Source organism: Trematomus bernacchii, unplaced genomic scaffold, assembly GCF_902827165.1.
Source record: "Trematomus bernacchii unplaced genomic scaffold, fTreBer1.1, whole genome shotgun sequence".
NCBI lineage: Eukaryota > Metazoa > Chordata > Actinopteri > Perciformes > Nototheniidae > Trematomus > Trematomus bernacchii.
The window spans coordinates 1,584,778-1,602,059 of record NW_022987720.1 but is presented as its reverse complement, the minus strand read 5'-3'; the positions used below and the strand labels follow the sequence as shown (position 1 = coordinate 1,602,059).

The 17,282-nt window shown below is 40.7% G+C and overlaps 1 protein-coding gene across 3 annotated transcripts; it reads left to right on the top strand.

Moving 5' to 3' along the window:
* Window positions 1-4,146: 4,146 nt before the first annotated feature.
* Window positions 4,147-13,117, top strand: myb (v-myb avian myeloblastosis viral oncogene homolog). 3 transcript variants are annotated; one of them, XM_034143530.1, is made up of 16 exons: window positions 4,147-4,249; window positions 6,373-6,490; window positions 6,690-6,761; window positions 6,866-6,958; window positions 7,639-7,859; window positions 8,288-8,510; window positions 8,616-8,684; window positions 8,792-8,896; window positions 9,489-9,737; window positions 9,872-10,051; window positions 10,310-10,428; window positions 10,522-10,636; window positions 10,745-10,840; window positions 11,043-11,141; window positions 11,247-11,330; window positions 11,860-13,117. In XM_034143530.1, the coding sequence occupies exons 1-16, from the start codon at window positions 4,227-4,229 to the stop codon at window positions 11,968-11,970; spliced, it is 1,977 nt and encodes a 658-aa protein (XP_033999421.1). In that variant the 5' UTR covers window positions 4,147-4,226; the 3' UTR covers window positions 11,971-13,117. The 3 variants fall into 3 exon arrangements, with proteins under 3 accessions (XP_033999421.1, XP_033999420.1, XP_033999422.1); XM_034143529.1 differs by having other exon boundaries at window positions 11,857-13,117; XM_034143531.1 differs by lacking the exon at window positions 9,872-10,051 and having other exon boundaries at window positions 11,857-13,117.
* Window positions 13,118-17,282: the final 4,165 nt, after the last annotated feature.

Sequence of the window (17,282 nt, the reverse complement as noted above, 5' to 3'; positions counted from 1 at the left end):
CACCCCAATCTAAAAATAGAGCAGAAGGAAGAAAGACGTCTGCTTAGGTAATTGTAAAAACCTTTTCACAATGAATGGCTCATATTACAACTGGTAATTTGACAAGAAAAGCTTTAATTGAAAGGAGCAAGCATGTAAAAACATGAGGGGTATCATTCATATCAGGAGTATTTTTATTTTATTATTTATTGTCGCAAAATGTCACCTTTCGTTAAGAGTTTGCGTCTCTTTATGTGCGTGTTTGGTGCGCGTGTGCCTCAAAGTGGGTGGAGGTTTCCCCTCTAAAATTCCACTTCCTGCGTTTTGAAGTCTTGGTTGCACATCTACATGTCAAAATAAACCACTGCGTGCACAGAGAACACATGCACTCACAGGTAAACAGACACAAACATGCTCACTTTACAGGGTCACACAGGTGACAGAGAGGGAACTCTTCCTTTGCATCACTAAAATTGTTCTAGGACACAAAACCAAAAGGCGGCAAAGAGCAACTGATATGTAATGGAAATGCATTATGTTCCACTAGAAGCTGGCATTGTTTTGGTTTAACATAACCTACAAAAACCAAAAGTCTCTAGCACAGTGATCATCAGCGATATGAATTTAATGAATATGTTTGTTTCTTTATATTTATTTATTTAGTCTTTCTGCTTTGATAATTTAATCCCATTTAGAGATGAATTAAGCATGGGTTACTTCTGGCTAAAAGCCGGGGTTTCATTCTCACACCCTTGATAATGTGGTCACAGATTTCACGGAAAGATTGCTCAATGAATCAGTGGTGGGCGAGGAGGATATCTTAGAGAACTAATGTTGTGCTGATTAGATGTATTAAACAGATGGATGGACAGATTGCTAGAAGAATGAGCGGATCAGTGGATGCATGCTTTGTTTAAATGATGTAGAAATTGTATAATTGAATGACTTATAAACAGTATGGTTTGCAATCATAATTATTTTCCTCTGTAACCGAATTATATTCATATAATTCTAAAAGATGTGCAAAATGTTAGAGAACAAGTGGGTGGCCATGGTTTAGGGAATTAAGTGAAAGCATAGTATTGCAAATTAGTCAACAACAGCATGCAAATCTGAAAACAGATTAATCCTGGTGTAATTGTAGAAGACAAAGCTTATGTGCAACTGGGTGAGGGGTGAAGTACAGCCCAAAAGTTGGCAGTGGGTATGAGGTAATGCTTTCCATAATTTGCCAAGGGCACCAGGCATCATAGGAAAAGTCTTTCACAGGACCTCACCCCCTGGGCAAATGCAAAACCTACAACTTGGGGAGTCTTTTACAGGTGGTCCAAACTAGAGTCAACACAAAAACACATATGAAGTCCTTAAAGAAGCCTATAAAATGTAAAGGTTATAATTATGAAACTAAATTAAAATAATTAGTGAATTGCTTGAAAAACATGACACATATTAAATATCATTGACCATTACAATCGATTATTAGCAAGCAGGTTTAAAATAATGTAAAAGTCATAATGTTCCTCATATTTATGCTGGATTTAAAAGGTACTGCAGTATAATGTTTACATCCTTTGCATGTTTATATACATATATTAGCAAAAGTCAACATATGGGTTTATTTAACCACATAACCATACAGGATCAAGTTCACTATTTGGCTTGGGATCAACCCTTTTCCAACACAGGCCTTTACATACACATAGACAAACACTCTCACACAGACCATAACAATGCACATGTTTGGCCTTCCCAACATTGGATCTGAAAGCATGGTGGGGTGATATCTCAAGCCCAGAAGCCATCATTAAAAATCATTCAAATGAGTCAACCTGTGCACACAATGCTTTGCAAAGGGGGCGGCCATCACAATACCTGCCCTTAACCTGTCCAATCGCACCCATGCAAATGTCCTTAGCTAGGAGTCAATGGGTCCCAGGCTTCCTACTCAATCTACACTGTGAATTTGCATACACTGGCTCCTTTCATTCAATTTGGTTTCAGATAACAAAATGTAGTTTTTAATAATACCCTCGAGGGAAGAGACATAGGGGCTTGTGCAGAAGAAAGCTTAACACACATATTTAAAGGTGCACAACTCACACATGTAAAATCAGAATGACATATTTGTTTATACTGAAGTATGATTTTGGTTATTTATTTTGCTTCTTTTTACAATGGCGTTATCACTGGCTATTTCTGATGTTTACTTATTGTTGTGCTGTACTATAATGAACTGATTGTCCTTTTCTTTGTTTGAATGTGTCCGGATGTAATACAGTATGATGTTTTTAAATGTTCCCAACGAAGTGTTTTCTATTCTACTCCTATTTCCTGACTTTTTACTTTGTATCTTGTATGGCAATTTTGTAGGATAGCTGCTATAAAAAAAATATAATTTGAATAGATTAGAACCACCAGCTCCTCAAGGCAAAAATGAATGGAACAATGCTTGTGTACACAGGTGTGTAGGATTTGAAGCCTACAGGCGATTGCAACCAGGCAACCACCAATTATAGGCTCGCAGTAAGACATATTGGCACTTGAAGTCTAAAGCAGATGATGATATTACACATATGTAGCCTCTAAACCAACACAATTCATCAATATTTAACTAATAACAGACCAATTCAAACAAAATACCTCCCATGCTGTACTTCATTTACTCCATGTTCAATTCTGTAAATCTTCATATTTCCCCCTGTCCACACACACTGAGTGATTCACTTCACTGAGCACTCTGTCCACCCTGTTGCATGAAATAGTAAAATGTGCAGTCCAAGGCCATGTGTGTAAGACTGTGTGTAGCCCTTTATCAGGCCACTATTATGATGACTGCTCTGGGACAATAGACTGGTCTGGGGTGATGGTAATTACAAGTGACCAGGACAATACGGTCGCGTATGGAGGAACTAATACAATGAAGACACATTTATACAAATAAAGCATTAAGCCCCCCTTCTCCCTTGCAATGAATGGCGGAGCGATGACAGTCCTAGAGCAGGGAAGATGGAGAACTCAACCAAAACAAGATAATCATAATACATGGTGGTGGTGGCCAGTTGCATTAATAAAGAATAAAGCAGAACTTATGCAATACAGCTGGATCATAATTACATTACTCATCTTTGAGAGAAGGTTGCTGAAAAACAGGCTAAACAAGTTCCTAATTTAAATGTGGATTATTTTGAATACATGCAAAGACATTATCAGCAAGCTCCTGTTTAGAAGATTTAAAGGTAACTTGAGGAACAACTCTAAAATGAAGGCTTTTTTGCTTTAAAGGAAGTTGGTCTAGAAGTTAAGTGCAATAAATCACCTCAAGCAGAAGTGACATTCAATTAGTTTCTCTTTTTTAACATTATTTCTTGTCTTGGTGAGGACAAAAGCTTGTTTTATCGCTTGATGATAATAGTCTAGCCGGGTCGTGAAAGCTTTATCACTGAGAAACATCTGTGTATGCAACACCAGCAAGCAGCACTACACTACTAACAAGTAGCCGAGAACAGAAAGCAGCACTACACATTCACTTTGTACACATGCCAAACCCATTCCCCAATTGTTTGCTCCGTCCCTTCTCCTTTTCACCAGATGAGAAGTAACTCACACATATTGTTGACAAAAAGCATTTAGCGCGGACAACCAACAGAAACGCGCCTTTGACAAGTCGACTGTGTAGTGCCCGGTGCATTCAGGGTGCTTCGTAAATGTGTATAAACCTATGCATATTTACAATTTAACCATTTAGGCACAAATATTATTTCACCAACATTCAATTGACCCTTGCAAGAATATGTTATCCAGACACGTTTTAATCATGGTATGAGTATTTTATATTTTAGCAGTGTAGTTCTGGCTAAGCAGTGTTATCAACATCGGTTTGCATAGTTTACTTTGTCTTTCATAGCGGAAAAAAACAAAAACCTAAAAAGTGTGTTTTCTATTTTAATAATCATTATGTTTACTTATAATTTGACAACATTTAATGGAGAGAACATTACAATTATGACTTTCCACATGTTCATTCAAACAGTAACGTCCGATGGTCTTTGAAGCATACTACCTGGGCATGCGCAGTAGCACAGCTCAGAAGCGCCAATTTTACCGGGATGCTAGAAGGGGGCGGAGCAGTAGTAGAGGCTGTGTAGTTTAAATTAATGTCAACCTGACTCTGCCAGTAGATCAAAACCAGCAGAGATAGCGAAAGTACGTGCTCAGCGCAACCTGAGAGCCGCTCTACACATATTAACATGGCTCGGCGGCCGAGAAACAGGTAAGCTCAAACAAGCCAATAACTATTTTATTTGCAGTATCTTTAACTTTCATTTTCCCTCTATTTGCGCGTTAAACTGACGGAGTTTCTGTTTTTCTTCTCACAGCATTAATGTTGTGCATCATATTGACAGAGTTCATGTTTATTTTTTCGTCAACTCTTTATTTTACAAGCCTGTTTTGTGTTTGTGATGCGTTGTTTTGTTTTCTTGGCCGATAAAGCAGAGTAGTGGTGTGTGTGTCTAACTCGCGCGCCCATGACAGGTGGTGGTCATCTGGCATGTGCGCTCCTCGCGCTGCTGTCAGCGGTGAGAGGGAGAAAGGGGTCTCCCTCTCAAATACACACACACACACACACACACACACACACACACACACACACACACACACACACACACACACACACACACACACACACACACACACACACACACACACACACACACACACACACACACACACACACACACACACACACGCGGATTAATAACATTAGGCGGGTGGACAGGCGCGTGCCACGCCGTGCGCAAAGCGGTGCATGGACAACATTGGTTTTAATACGCTTATAATGAATCATACACACTGAAGCATAGCGTATGTCTAACTCAGTCTAGACGCTCATAGACACATAGAATGCATTGCAGCACACAAGCTCATGTCCTAAAATAAGTTATAGAAAGCTTTGAAATTGTTTCTCTTGTATTATTTAGCTAGTTTTTTTCCGGGGACCATCACCTCAGTCAGGCACATGTTTTCATTCTCGCTTTGTTTTGAGATTGGGTCATATATCTGGCATAACGTTTATTTTAATCCCGCTTTGAAACGTGCATACCCCGCCGCAGCATCTCTGATAGCGAGGGGCGCTCACTGTTATTTTGGAAACTGTGTCTGTTTTGTGCACACTTGTTTCCACGAGTGGCTGAATATTTTTTTGTTGATTACCCTTGTTCTATTACAAGAATAGCCACACATTTAACCTCCGGTCACTCTCATTAGTTTACCATTGTGTACGCGTTCTTTATGGGCTTTTCCTGTAAAGAAGCTGCTTATTGCATTGGGGTTTCGTGCCTGGTTTTACCTATCATTGTTTCGGGTTATGGGTTCAGTCTGATGGTTTTACACAGATAACCTGAAGAAAGTGATAGATCGCTTCACACAAAGCAACCCCGCTCAGAGATAAGAGCAATTATTATCTCTAAACTGTTTTAGTTTCATTCTCAACATGAGTAGAGCTACTCTGTTCATTGTCTCTTAATTGCTTTTTTGTTCATGTGAAGCAATTAATGGTTTGAATATAGTTATTATTTGGTGTCCTTTTCCTTTGTTTTCCTTAAAAACAGCCAATTTATACAATTCACAAATTATCATTTTATATGCATTCACTTACAATATACTCTTGTTTTACACCATTACGTTTTTTGTTGTGTATGGTCATTGCTGTTTATTACAGGTATTCACACACAGGTAAATGGACATACATAAGGAAGATAATCCAAAGTAAATATCCTCTTATACACACACACACACACACACACACACACACACACACGCACTTCTCAGTGGGGTTCCTCCTTAACTAATGCTCTTTATCACACCAAGGTACCCTACCTAGCTTCCACGTTTTCTGTGTTCTACATTCTGATTGGTTAACCAGTCACTCAGTGTCAGTGTGTGTGTGTGTGTGTGTGCATGCATGTATGACTGTGCCGTGCTGTACAATGTCACTGCAGGTCTGAACACGCCAGGGTCACGAAATTATGATTGCATGTGCCAATCCCAGTATCTGTGGAAACCAAAAACATTGGAACCTGTTCATCCATCCCCCCCTCCCTCCCACTTGCGGTTCTTCCTCTCCCTCTCTCTCTCTCTTTTTTTTCTCTCTCCCCAGTCTTGGCTAAAAGCCTGCACCCAGACCTTCAAGAATGACTGGTTCTGTCTGTGTTGACACCTGATGAGTTAAAGAGTTCTTTATGTGCTCTGTAAAGAGACAATTAGGGAGTAGTTTGGAAACAGGCCGGTCCTTATTGTGCTTATTATTTACCTTTCTATTATATTACACTGTTATTTTCACACAGTCGCCACCTTTTGTTCATTTTATTCTCCCTCTCTCTCTCATGTCGGCAGTGTTTACAGTAGCGAGGAGGATGAGGAGGAGAACGAGATGTATGAACATGATTATGATGGAGCGCTGGCCAAGGCAGGGAAACGCCACCTCGGCAAAACACGTTGGACACGAGAAGAGGTACACACACATTCAAAACCTTCTGTACAATACAACGTTATTTGATTATGTACATTTCCTCAGGGGCGATCACCTCACACGAACCTTTCTTTTCATTGTTGTCTGGTCCAACCACATTCACTGATGTGGGCTGATGTTCATCGCAGTGACATATTTATTAGATGGCTGACAGACTGCAATATGTTTTCTCTTCACTCAGGATGAGAAGTTAAAGAAACTTGCCGAACTTCACGGGTCAGAAGACTGGAAACTCATTGCAAGCTTACTAACTGTGAGTAAGAGGGCCTGTGCTTACACACTTGCATGCACAGATGCACAAAATAACTTCCCAATACATAACGATGATTACTAATCTCATGCTTTGTGATTTACCAGAATCGTTCAGATGTGCAGTGTCAGCACAGGTGGCAGAAGGTTCTGAACCCAGAGCTCATCAAAGGGCCTTGGACCAAAGAGGAGGACCAGAGGGTAAGCAAAATGCAAAATGAAATTCAAGAAAGAAAGCACATTTCACTTTGTGTATTATAGTAAATACCTTGCATAGTAATGCAGAAGTGCTTTAGATGTTAGAGTAATGTAGGTGCAGGCAATCGGGTGTCATTCAGGGTAATAAAAAAGCTATTCTGTAGCAACAACTTGGCTGCTGTTGCACATTTTGAGTTTCCCAAAAAGTTGCTGTTACCCAACGAGCAGCATGCATAGTCCATGGAAGCCAGTGAAGTGTTTATTGAACAAGTCCAAAGGCGTTATATTTCCACCCAGATGCCACTGTAATGATTAGCAGAGTGGCTAACGTTCCACTGGAAACTCCCTCCCTGCTCACCAGCAGGTGTTCTCAATCACCTCTTAAGGAAGATAAAGAAAGAAGGAAGAAGGAGAGGATAAGCATTCACTGGCACAATGTATAAGAGATTCTTCTCTAACGTGTTTTTTATTGTCTTTTTCTCCCCCCTCACATACTTTTCACCTTGTTATTTTCCTCCCCCCCTTTACTTCTCCCTCTCCTCCCTGTTATTGCTCCTTCCTTCCTCTTTCCTCACGCATTTCCACTACCACATACTTCTCTACCTTTGCAACGCTCTTCCTCCTCTCCTCTGGTCTTTCCTCTTTCTCTAACCCCCACACACACAAACACGCACCTACCCCAGGTGATCGAGCTGGTGCAGAAGTACGGAGCCAAGCGCTGGTCGGTCATCGCCAAGCACCTGAAGGGGCGCATCGGCAAGCAATGCCGCGAGCGCTGGCACAACCACCTCAACCCGGAGGTGAAGAAGACCTCGTGGACCGAGGAAGAGGACCGGATCATCTACCAGGCCCACGAGAAGCTGGGAAACCGCTGGGCCGAAATCGCTAAGCTGCTCCCCGGCAGGTAAGGCAGAGAGAGGAAAAAAAGAGAAGCTAGATGAATCCTTGAGCTCTTGGTTGGTTGATTGTGCAATGTTGTGGTTGAGAGGGTGAAATGGAGGAGAGGACACTGAAGGGAAATAACAACTAAGAGGAGAAGTAGTGGCAGAACATTCAGAGGAATAAAGATTAAAAGACACAGTGGTTTTTTAATTTTTTTATAGAGAAGGGCCGAGAATCAAATGACTAAGACAAAGACGAAAAAGATAATGTAGTCTAGACATGATTGAGCTTTTACTAATAACCTTATCAGATGTGTGTGTGACTATCTGTAGCAACATCTGTGTGTGTGTGAATTGATAACGCTGTCAAGTATCACTAGCATGTCTTTGCGCATGTGTTTTGTAATAAATACCCTGCAAGTTAATACATGCTTTTCTTTGTGACACCCAGGACTGACAACGCTATAAAGAACCACTGGAACTCCACCATGAGGAGAAAGGTGGAGCAGGAGGGCTATCTGCAGCTAACGGCAAAAAACGGCAACTCATCGCTCTCCATCAGCCACGGCTACGTCAAGAACAGCAATCACATCATGGGCTACCCCCACCACTCGCCCGCTCACACGCAGATGTCTCCACTGTCGCAACTCTACTACATCTCCGACACACACAGGGTGAGTGAGCTTTCAGGGAGTGACGGAGGGGGAAACTATAGAATTCTGATTGCTTTGCTGCAGGTGATTTATTCATTTAACGTGTGTTTCTGATTGGATTAACAGGTACCGTTCCAGATGACGCTGCCTTTTAACATCCGGAACATTCCCCAGCATGGAACTGCTGCTATACAGGTAAACACAGCAAGTAAACGCACTCACTCTAGTGCGGCTACAGGAAGGATTGTTAGAAAATAATATGGACTGTCACTAAAACCTTACTCCCGCCCACTTTTTCGCAGAGACACTATAACGAGGAGGACCCCGAGAAGGAGCAGAGGGTGAAGGAGATCGAGATGCTGCTCATGTCAACAGAAGATGAGCTGAGAGGGAAGCCATCACTATCAGTAAGTCGCTCATGTGTCTTTGGAAAAAAAGATCTGAATATTTTTTGCAATTGCGATTTTATTTGCAATATTATCGGAAATTTGCATTATTTAAACATTAATCACATTATCATTGAAAAATACATTACAATGACCATATTGTGAGGGAGTATCTGTCGCAATCAAGGAAGTATGTAGAATACCATATTTAGTACATTTTGCACCTACTAGGATTTGGATATTGTATTGGGTCCATACTGCGATTCTTTTTTAAATGTCGATTTATTGGAACTATGAAATATTAAAGTGACAGCACAATTTATGTGCGTGCGTTTTTGACCCCGGCTTTAAGGACAGTGGTTGCATGTGTGTGGCTGTGAGGAGGAAACATCTGGGGGGTCTGTTTCTGCAAACTTGACGAAATAGAACCATAGCGCCATAATAGTGCGCGTGCGTGACCCCTTGTGCAACCCTCCTCACAACACGTCTTGACATAAAAGTTCCCTTTCCTCTTGTCAGACTTGAAATGTGTCTCTCGCGCCTTTTTGAAACTCCAGATGATTCTTCTTCGCAGTGCTCTAACTCTGAATCTTTGTATCTTTTTCTCCCCCAGATGAATTTGCCCTATCCCAGCTGGGCCAGCCAGAGCGCTTTGACCAGCAGCTCAGAGGGCGTCATGTTGTTACCTCACCACCACGCCCCCGCCCTGCCTCTGGGTCAGAGCTGCCTACCTGAGGAGAGCGCCTCTGCATCACGTTCAAACGGCAGAAACAACAATAATAACAACAACAACAACAGCCTTCACCACAATCCAACGTTCTCAAATACTATTCCAGAGTTCATGGACTGTGTCATCGATTCAGTAAGTATCTGCATTTAGATTATGTTTGGGCGTAAGATGACATTTTTAAGTTAAAAAAGGATAGCATAGCAAGTAGCAACATACATTTTACCAAGTAGTGGGCTTTGACCCATATTTTCCCGCCATTTTCCCAGAGCCTCTCCTCAGTGGGTGAGGCCACTACCGGCGGGCTCCGTGATAGGAGCGCTCTCAGAACAGACAGGGTCCTCTCGCCCAATCAGGGCTCAGGAACTGCTCACAGAGCATGGGCTGCTTTCACCTGCTCAACTCCCAAGCCCTCACCAGTCAGAAAGCTCCCCTTTTCACCCTCACAGGTAGTAAAAGTAGCCGCCTGGGGTCAGAATCCATCCAATCACCAACCTGCCACCTGATCATATCAACCACCAATCATTTAGAATTAGATCTCTGTTGTCTCCATATTTTTCAATCATTTTAAATTTGCACCGGCCCTCTTTTCTCCTCTCTTCTCCATCTCTGTAGTTCCGACCTAGTGTTCTATCCATCATCTGCCAAATTGCTCTAAAATAAACCTCCCACTTTGATTGATGGCTTTGCTTCCTTTTGTTCCACAGTTTCTCAACCAATCAATGAGCTCGGAGCACTCTGACAACGACAGTTTACGGATGAGTTCGCCCGTGGACACCAAGCCCGTGATCAACCACACCATCAGCCCCCACACACAGAATGAAATGTAAGTTGCTGTATTTCTCTAAATAACATATTTTTCATCATACAAAGTTGTGGTAAATGGCACCTAACAAAAAATCTTCTTTATAACTCTCAGGTTCAGAACTCCAAACATCCGTCGCTCCATCCTGGAGTCCTCCCCCTGTACGCCCACGCCTTTCAGGTCAGCCCTGGCCATGCAGGAGGCCAAGTATGGCCCCGTCAAACTACTGGTGAGGAACTTCAGAAATATCACAAGGCTTTCATTTGGTATGTTGCGTTCTGTTGTGCTTGCTGTTGTTTCCTTGTGACTTACTTGGAGGATTGGTCTCTTTCCCCAGAACTCCCCTTCGGAGCAGCATATGATAGATTCCATCAAGCAGGAGCCCATGGAGTGTGCCATCGACCAGCCTCCTCTGAAGAAGATCAAACAAGAGGTACTTTACACTCAAAACAAGCACATGGGTATAAAAGAAACATGCAGGCAAATGTGAGACTGAGATAAGAATTTGTTGTTAGCAAATGTGGAGAAATTGAATTAGTTTTGCAACACAGTTTTGAGGAATAATGGGTTTAGGGTTTGAACTGCAACTATCGAAGTTTCTCGTGATATTTACCAGGATTTCTTCTGGATCCTAGGTGGAGTCCCCGTGTGAGAGGAGCCCGTGTATGCAGTGGGAAGGACAAGAGCTCCACACACAGCTCTTCTCCCCAAGCGGCCCCGCACAGGAAGTACCTGTAAGCTCCTTCAACCTTCAACTTCTCTAACACAAAGCTTTTCTTAATCACTCACAAATATTTAGATTTCTGTCTCTAACATATGTTTTGTATGCTTTCATTTAGGACCTACTCACCAGCTCAATGTTGAGTGACGATGGACACAAAGCCTACCACCACCCTCGCAGAGGCATGGGCAGCCCACTACAGGTGTGTACACATTTCTAGTGTGGTGCAAGATTTATGTATTTTTGTCGGCCAAACAGGAAGTTAGCATAGCAAGGACTCCCTCGACAAAAGCCAATGGGACTTTTCCATTGGGCTTTTGAATATCTCTTCATATTAAAACCACTCAAATATGATTGCCAGAAAGTAAAAATGCTCTATACGTCATGGTCGAATAACTAAATGTGGACTCGTTTAGTCTCAACTTTTTGAGAACCCCCTTTATAAAGACATGTTCAAAGTTTCAAAGATTCATAAGTTGGGTATTTACTGACGTATTATGTGTCGCATAACAAACAATGAAAATCTTGAAAAGCTTGTTTTAACCACCATTTAAGTCGTCTTACCAAAAACTCATTCAAAAAACCATTGTCTTTGATAAAAGGGAACCCAGAAAGGCCAACTCATTTCCTTGTAGAACACTCATTCTTGATCTAAGTCTTTAAAAAAATGATACAAAAATGGTGGTGATTGCTAATAAACTCATCCTCCTGTCATCCCTTGTCAACAGCAGCTCAGTCCCTGGGAACAGGTGACTTGTGGGAAAACCGAGGAGCACGTCCTGGCCTCGGAGCAGAGCCACAAGTACATCAACACTTACCCCACGAGGACACTGGTCATGTAAAGAGACACTTGTTGAAGTGAAAGATCAGCAGTCCCTGCGCTGGACGCAGCGCGGCGGATTACATTTTTGTTGTGGTACAACAGTTGGGAGAGGCTCTTTGCCATTGGTGTTTTTACACTCACACTTGTTGGATTTTAAACCAACCAAAGACTAACCTTTTTTTTTAATCTTTTATACAGAATTTGCTCTGGGTTTTATTGTACGTCCTTACTCTTGGTCTTGTCATTTTTTTTTTAAATGTTGTATTATAAATGGGAAACGGTGGCTATATCATTTTCAATGGGCTGTATTATTAATTCTGAATTTTAATATTAATATAAAGAACAAGTTGATTAATTTATTTCCTTTTTTGTTTAATTTTGATAATGTTATTATTGTTTTGTTTTTTACAATTGGCCAATGGAGCAGTGTTGATTTTAAGTATTTAAGCATTATCATATTATTCCAAAGGCATATTAATGGATTGAAAACTGACCTCTTTATTTCAGTCATGAAACGTTTCTGTTTCTTTTATTGTTATTTTTTACAATTGTTTGGTCCATGCCACATTATGTAAACACTTAACTACTGAGCCAGAAGCGCTGTTATTAAACTATGAATGATCATGTGTTACACAACATAAGGGGCCACCCTTATTAGTGTTACCTGACCACCACATTGGCACCTTATCATATAGAAATTAAATTCATTTCAATTTACTTCTGGCCTTCACAGTATCCTGTATTGAACAAGCATATGTGTTAAAGAAAAGTATATATATTTACAAAATATGAAACAAGCTTATATTTAATGAGCCTCACCCAGTAAGAGTAAAACCAAGCTGCACTTGAATGTTATATTCTCCATAAAAAGCGAGGGTACTAAACACTGATATTTTATATAATGCTACAAATTGAAACTTTTGTATGGTTTTTGTTTTTATACATTTCTTTTGAATTGTTTTATATTGTTGTACATTCAATCATCATTTTGTTTTCTTACTAAGACTGCAGTAGTCCATTACAAACACTTGTATACGCCTTGTTTTTTTATAGTAGCCTTTGCGCAAAAAAGGATTTTATAAAAGCATTTATACATGCCAAGTTTTCATGTTTTTTTATACTTTTCTATACTGCCTAGTAAATAAAGTGTGTTGTTTTTACTAAAATCCTTGTGTTTGATGTCATTTTGGGCATATCATTCAAAATGAAAGCATCAGTTGAAGTTGTAAAAGTAAATAGCAATTCAAAAGCCGTTCCTAAATGAGAATAAACAACATTTCCATACATGTAAGCTGTAAACACGCTTTTACAAGTCAATATTTGAGTACAAATAGACTGCAGTAGTTTAGGTTACCAGTGTAAACAACACTATGAGGGCACACAAGTGTCCAGGCTAATTCCTCTGTTTAAAGTGAATGAATGATTTGCTATCTGGTGTCTACTATGCAAATCTTCAAGGATTGTAGTATTCAAATACCCCACCCTCATCTCCCACACACACTCACACACACACAATCCTGCAGATACAAAGGTTTGTTGTCATAAAGTTGTGCAGAGCAGATCATAAAACTTTCCCTCCATCTGCCAATTACTAAGTGAGTGCAGAGTTTATCAGCAAGCGAAGATAATAAGCAAATTCATCCAACTGTTGCCTCTCTTTCTGTGGATAAGAAGGCCCACTCACGTGAAAGTTCCTGAAACACAAACACTGGCGAAGAAAACAAGTCAACTCCTTCACACATTTAAATGAACCGTGTCCAATCAAATCCTCCAAAAACACACATTAACACGTGTATGAGCTCCACATTTAGTCTCATGTCTTCCTGTGAGGCTATGAAAGTCAAAGGGCTAAGACCAGGATCTATATTTACAACCCCCCCTACCCTTCCTCTTGCCACCTGCACCCCCTGCACCCCCTCACCCTGATCCACCACAGTGCCCTCAAATATAGATTCCCATCTCAAGTAGTAGTCTCGGAGGGATACATAAAAAGACATTCATCGTGACGGACACACGGCTAACAGGAACTGTGGTATTTAAGGCCGAGCTACACAGCAATAGTTTCCTCTGGGGTTCATGATCTTACTGCAGCTATAAGTGTGTTCATATATCTAAACAAACATGTGGTTTAATGTAACAATGATGGACTAAATAGGCAGCGAAGAGGCGAAAGTGCAGTGTTGTAAAGATTCCCTGTCAGCAATGTGTGTGGTTTAGTGTGTGTCTTGTGGAAAGAGGCCAGAGAGAGAAGCAGACTTTCACATTGGGAATTTCACCATCTACTACTACACCGAAAAGAGAGAGAAAAAAAAGCCCCAAACCCCACGAGATTTACAGACACCTGCTTCCACTGAGGGAACAGGCAGCTGCCGGTGTGCGTGTGTGCGCGTGCGCGTGCGTGTGCGTGTGCGTGTGCGTGCGTGTGTGTGTGTGTGTGTGTGTGTGTGTGTGTGTGTGGTGGTTTATTGACAAAAACAATATCGACGCAGATGGATATTGTTACACATAACAAGATGCCGTGTGACTGAAATGGATGGATTTCAGGGTATTTTAGAATTAAAAATGACACCAAAGGGGACTCCATCTACTTGTGATGAAAGGGAAAATACTGTAATGATAGAAAAAGTCATAAAGAGAACAAGTTATCAGTGTGGACTTCTTTTATGAAGTGAAACAGTATAGGAATGTGACTGGTAAACAGTGCAGTTCAGCAGTCATTACAGAGAGGCAACAGGAGAGTGATATGCCGATAATACTATCAAAACATTGGGTTGCTGATACCATCACAATGAAATTCAATGTAGCTTTTCTTAGCTCCTTTCCGTTCAGAAAGATGTTTTAAGGATGAAACTCACACTAAAATGAGTCATAGAGTAAACTAATTATTTGTGCAAAAGTAGAATTACAACTAAAAGGCTAAATGCATTTAAAAAAGCAGAAAGAAACTACAATACAAATCTTAGTTCTTGCAGGTAGAGCATCAACCTTTGTCCTTATTTTGAATGAACAACAAAATAATCAAAAAGATGTCGAAGGCCTACATTTATAGGTGTGAAAATGTGCAGTCGTATAACTGTATGTCGATTTTTAAATGATATTTCCCCAAATATAATTTCTATATTATATCAGAATCAGAAATCCTTTATTTGTCCCGCAACGGGGAAATGTACATTATTACAACAGCAGATAGTGCAGATAAAGTGAGGAAAAAAATGGCTATTGATGATAACACAATAAGTATGAAAAAAAAAGAGCAGCTATGTACGTCATGGTAAAAGAAAGTATTTTTTAAGAAAAGTGACCATATTAAATTAATGACCTCCCTGGTACTGTATGCCAATTGTGAATAAACTGAAATAAATATAAACATGAAATTGCAGGAGGGTATATTTTCTTTCCTATTCTATATGATCCTATTACTTCTGCATGTCGTGTGTAACTTTCTAAAATACACATTACATCTATAGATATTATTTGGACTTTAGAGGTCTTTGGGAACATTTTAACATTTTGACACATAAAAGGAATGACCATTTAAATGAGCTTCATTTGATTAAAGCACGCTTAGTAAATAACATATAGAACAAAATATTCTAACTATCCCGCTTTAAATAAAAAAGCAGAAGTTCAGTCTCACTAGATTTTTTATATTTCATCCTCCTTTCCCTTTTCAAATCAAACATGTCTGTCGCAAGCAGATTGGCTCATAAATTCAGTTTGACGTGTCACAATAGATTTATAGCCGGATGTTGCAGGAGTGGCGGGCTCCTGAACACGCGCATGGTGCATACTCGCAAAAAACACACACACTTTAAAAACTACACACACTCTGGCCAGTGTGCTCTGGGCCTGCATAGATTACTCCAGCCTGATTTCCTCATTCCCTGGTGCTGTTGTGGTGGGAGATACTCAGGCGAGAGCAGCCACTCCCTCTGCCAGCGGTCAGGTAGGAGGGCTGGGCTGGGCTGGCCGGGCCTGATAACTACCCCTCCCCCCCCTCAGGAGACACACATGATGGGGAGAAAGAGAAACTATGGGGGTTCAGTGAGGGTCACAAGGAGCTGTATATCAATACAGTTTGTCTGGTTTCTTTCTATTAATGTTAAGGGTTGGAATGTGAAGCAGAAGGGTTAGGGTTAGGGTTTTCAAGAGGAGAGTGGACATATTATCCTTGGCTAGTGGGCAACAATTAGATTTTATGTTGGAGCGACCCCTGCGAATAATGATACTTGCAATGAAAGATTAGCATGACATTTTGGGCCAATACGAGCATTGGTTTTGCTAAGATGAGAACATCACTCATGTGGGTGCGTTGAAGGGATGGTTCAGAATGATTACCTACAGCAGATGGCGGTGGGCACGTACCCAGTCGCCACCTTGCCGTCTGAAAGCCCGTTCCAACAGAACCTGAATCCATGACTTTGTGTATAGCATGATCCATGGTGTCTGTCAGTTAGTTTGTGTCATCAGGTCTTTGGTGTCTGGATTCACTAAAGTCTTCAAACAACCGCCATCTCTTGTAGTAAAACTCCATCTGAGGAAAGGTACCTTATTCAACACTTAAAATATCTGAAATGTCCCTTTCCATAAATATGGATGCAGCTTGTTCATAGAAGACATTTCGAGGAGCCATCATTAATGTGTTAAAATGCATTTTCTTATCTGTGTTTTTTACTTAGCTTTGAATTAGTCTTTACACATTTGAATGTGAAGAAACATAAAGGATTAAAGGGAAACTCAACTTCTAATGATGTTTGTGGATGAAATAAAGTAAAAGGATAATTTCATCATATTTAAGGAGATTTTCATATAGTCATATACCAAATATAAGTTTGAGGTCAAGTATACTAAACCCCAAAAATGCTTACTGTGAAGAAAAATGTGTTACAAATAAAATAAGGTACTAAATTGGCCCAATTAAACCCACAGATAGGATATGGTGACCTATATGTGACCAAACATCCCAGCGTCAGGCTTATTCAGTGTTACAGGTGACACATTTAAACTTTCCTTCAAACCAACTCGTTTTTTTACACCTAAAGTCTTTAATTTCCTGTATGCATTCAACTCAGCTCCCTCCAGAGAATGAAGGAATGGGTTTAGTCAGACGCTTGTTTGCGTAGAAAGTGTAATTGTGCAGGACCCCCTGGCCAAAGTTTGTGTACAGCCACGTGAGCACCACAACACAGGGAACGACATGCAGCTACTGACTCACTATCAACAATGCACATGCATGCATACACTCATAGACAACCAGAACACACAGATTGATAGAAAGAGAGAGAGGGATGGGACTGTTGGAGCTGCTGCTGCTGAGGTGATTAGAGTAAC